General features: G+C 30.4%; 1 protein-coding gene across 1 annotated transcript; it reads right to left on the reverse strand.

The window, feature by feature from the left end:
• Positions 1-843: 843 nt before the first annotated feature.
• LOC111006976 (homeobox-leucine zipper protein HAT22-like) lies at positions 844-2,326 on the reverse strand. Its single transcript, XM_022279099.2, has 3 exons — positions 1,872-2,326; positions 1,666-1,745; positions 844-1,419 (listed from the first exon to the last, which is right to left on the reverse strand). The coding sequence occupies exons 1-3, from the start codon at positions 2,214-2,216 to the stop codon at positions 1,185-1,187; spliced, it is 660 nt and encodes a 219-aa protein (XP_022134791.1). The 5' UTR covers positions 2,217-2,326; the 3' UTR covers positions 844-1,184.
• Positions 2,327-3,360: the final 1,034 nt, after the last annotated feature.

A 3,360-nucleotide genomic window follows, 5' to 3' on the forward strand; every position in this document is an offset into this window, starting at 1 on the left:
TTTTTGTAAAGTTATTTTTTATTTTTCATTTACTTTCTTCCTTTTTAATAGGTTGTTATTACAATCCTAAAGTGATAGATTCAATCTCTACTAATTTTTTTTTATAATTCAACCAGTTATATTTTTTATTTATTTAGTACAATATGTAGAGGTGGGAGATAGAACTCACAATCTCTTGATAAGCATCCATACCTTAAAATTTGTGCAATACTGGCTTTGGTATTACTATTATGATTTAGAAGAGTTGTTTGGCGATGATTACAAGAATATATATATATATAGTTTGTTGACATGATATATGGTCAAAGATTAGGTGCTTAAAAATCTAAAGGCTTTTACTAAACCAACCCAAATAGGAGTTCCATAATCACAAATTTAAAAGAAAAATAAATATATACTTTTACTTTTAACAACAATATAAACCCCACAAAAAAGTCCAACTTTCATTCACAAGTTCCCATTATCAAAAACTATATGTTTCAAACTCAAACAGGAGGAAAAAAAAAAACTACATTTTTTTGGCTCATTTTAGACCACATGGAGAGAAGAAAAAAAAAAGAAGAGAGAGATTCTGGTCCAAAATTGTCATTTTCCATGAAATACTTACAAACCCTTCAACCATTAGAGAAGAAAAAAGAGTTATTTCTTGGTCCAAAATTGTTCATATGCCATGAAAAAATATTATAAACAAACCCTTAATAAAACAAAAGAGAGAGATATCAATAAATATATGTGTAAATGTTAAAACTCTTTTATTCAACTACTAAAAAAGTTGTACTGAAAATTAATTAATGAGAGTATAGGGGGGAAAAGAGAGAATTAGAAATTAAATTTAGACCCATCTTCCACTCATTTTTGTTAGGTTTAAACCCACAAAATTACAGGTGTTACATTATAATGCTAATTTCCCTCTCCAAATTCCTTCTAAGATTTAATCTATCTTAATTAATACCAATATTAAGCTAATTAAAACCCGAAATTAAGTCTCCAATCCATTAAAACAAATCCCATCTTCCCACGTAAATTAAAAGTACCCATCATTTTATGAGAGCACCATTTTTTTCCATAACATAATTTAGACCATAATTCATCATATAAAAGCTGTAATCGTTATTGAATTAAATTATGACCCTTTTTTTTCTGTACCACCAACAAAAAAAGAAGAAAAAAAGAGCCCCATTAAATTATTGTGGCAGAGGCGCGGCGGCGGTGGCGGCGGCGTTCCTCGTAAGCTTGTTGCAAGAAGGGCAAATTGTGAGCGTCGCCGCCTTGGGCAGCTGAATATACAACTGAGAAGCTCCAATTTTTAAGGATCTTAATTCTTGAACCTCTTTTTTCAACCTTCGATTCTCTTCGTTCAACCTTTCGCAGCATTTCTTCAGAAACTCGCAATCTACTTCCGTTTGTTTCAGTTTCGTCCTGTAAAGAAAAATTGGAACGTAAATCACAACTCTAACTCCAAAACTACTTAAACTACAGTAGAACTTTCCGATCTGAATACCATAATAATATTCATTGGTTCAATCTCAAAATCAATTCAACCTATGATTATTATAAATCTATGTAAGTTCTATGATCTTTAACCGTTGTCTTTGGTGATGATCTGTTCTTGCATGGTGAAGAAATTAAACAATAATAATGATTAATGTTGAAATTTTGTAATACCTTGCTCGTCGGTTTTGAAACCAAACTTCCACTTGTCGTGTTTTGAGGTTTAATTGTTGGGCAAGTGCCTGCTTCTGAGCCTGCAAAATCCATGCAAAAAAATGAAAAAAGATCAAATTTTTGGTTAAAAAACGAGATGGGTATGAAGAGAATCGAAAAGGGTCAAATGGGTTTTGTTCAAAAGAATCAAAAATTAAATGATCTACCGGATTCAAGGTCGTGTGAAGTTTGAAGCTTTCTTCGAGCAAATTTGACTGTTCTTTGGAAAGCCTGAGTTTTTTCCTCTCTGATGATCCATTGATTACAATGGAGCTGGAATCTCTAATTTGATCTTGATTATTATTGCTTCTAATTCTCTTCAAATGATCATGATCGCTTGAAGAAGCTTCAATCTCCACGTTAATCGCTTCCTCCTTTGGAATGAGAGTGAAAGAGAGGTCAGAGAAGAATTTTGGGTTATGATTATTAATCTTCTTCTTTGGAACATATTCTTCGCCAAAACCCAATCCTAGGCCGAGCCTGATGTTGCAGATTTCATCGTCTCCTCCCATGGCGGATGTAGAGAGAGAGAGGAAGAGGAGAGAGAGAGAGAGAAAAAAAAATGGAGATTATTTGAAGAGAGAGTTTGAAAGAGGTTTTCAAGCTTAATCAGTTATGATGATCAGTTGTGGTGTTTCGGGATTTAATTATTGGGTTTTATGAATGAGTTTGTGAAGTGAAAGTTCTTTAAAAAATGAAAAAGAAAAAGAAAAAAGTAATGACTTTTGGGAATGAGAATAAAAAAAAAAGGAAAAAAAAATCAAAAAATTTGAAAGAGTAAAGGCATACGTTAGAATCTGACTCCTAAGACGAAACCAAAATCTTCCTTAAATGCATTTGGACCCAATATCCATGTTTGACTTTTTGTTTTTGTTTTTTTTTTTTTTACAAAAAGAGATTTATTCTCTCGTTACTTATTTCTTTTAATTTATTATTGGGTTTTTTAATCACTTTCTTTTTTTTGTCATTGAGCATTTCCAATGCATTTCTCATGCATGGCACAATTTTATTTTATTTTTTTCTAAAAACCGCCAGGAATACGCGAACCTTTCCGACTTTTATTAAAAAATATCGAGAAAAAAACGTTTTCTAAAAATGTCGGGAGAAAGTAGACATATCCCGACGATTATATTCGTCGAGATCATAAAAGCGAGAGAACAAGTTTCAAATATATATTTTTTATATTTTTTAAATTGTTTTTAAAGCAACGTTAAATTTTATCAACAAAAAGCTGAAAATAAGATGATTTTAGGAACTGCCTAATAGATTCAAAAAATTAAAGGAAAAAAAAACTAGGATCCTTAATTATTAAGTTTAAACTTGAAATGTCGTATCTAATAGATTTCTAAACAAATATTTGATTTCAGAGATGTATTAAGCTAAAACATAATCCTGAAAGTTCAAGGATAAAATTGGTAATATAGTTATATCTAACACAATATTAATTAATATCTTAATCAATAAGGTCGAGACTAATTCTATCCTTAGATTTCAAGTATTTTTCTTATTTCAACATCGATCAATGATTTCATCAAGTCATCAAGCAAAATGATAAAAGAAGAAAGAAAAAAAGCTAATGAAATTCATATGATTTAGATTCATAAAATGAATAGCAAAATGAAAGAGTTTAATTTGTGTGAAATATTTAGTTGGTTG

Source organism: Momordica charantia, assembly GCF_013281855.1.
Source record: "Momordica charantia cultivar OHB3-1 chromosome 6 unlocalized genomic scaffold, Mcharantia_2.0 BLBB01000006.1, whole genome shotgun sequence".
In the NCBI taxonomy this organism is placed as follows: Eukaryota; Viridiplantae; Streptophyta; class Magnoliopsida; order Cucurbitales; family Cucurbitaceae; genus Momordica; species Momordica charantia.

Excerpts from the sequence above, each read along its gene's own strand:
- LOC111006976 (XM_022279099.2), bottom strand. The coding sequence starts at position 2,216 with ATGGGAGGAGACGATGAAATCTGCAACATCAGGCTCGGCCTAGGATTG. Across the intron at positions 1,746-1,871 it reads TTCACACGACCTTGAATCCG|GCTCAGAAGCAGGCACTTGC; the intron begins GTAGATCATTTA and ends TGGATTTTGCAG. Across the intron at positions 1,420-1,665 it reads TTTCAAAACCGACGAGCAAG|GACGAAACTGAAACAAACGG; the intron begins GTATTACAAAAT and ends TTTTCTTTACAG.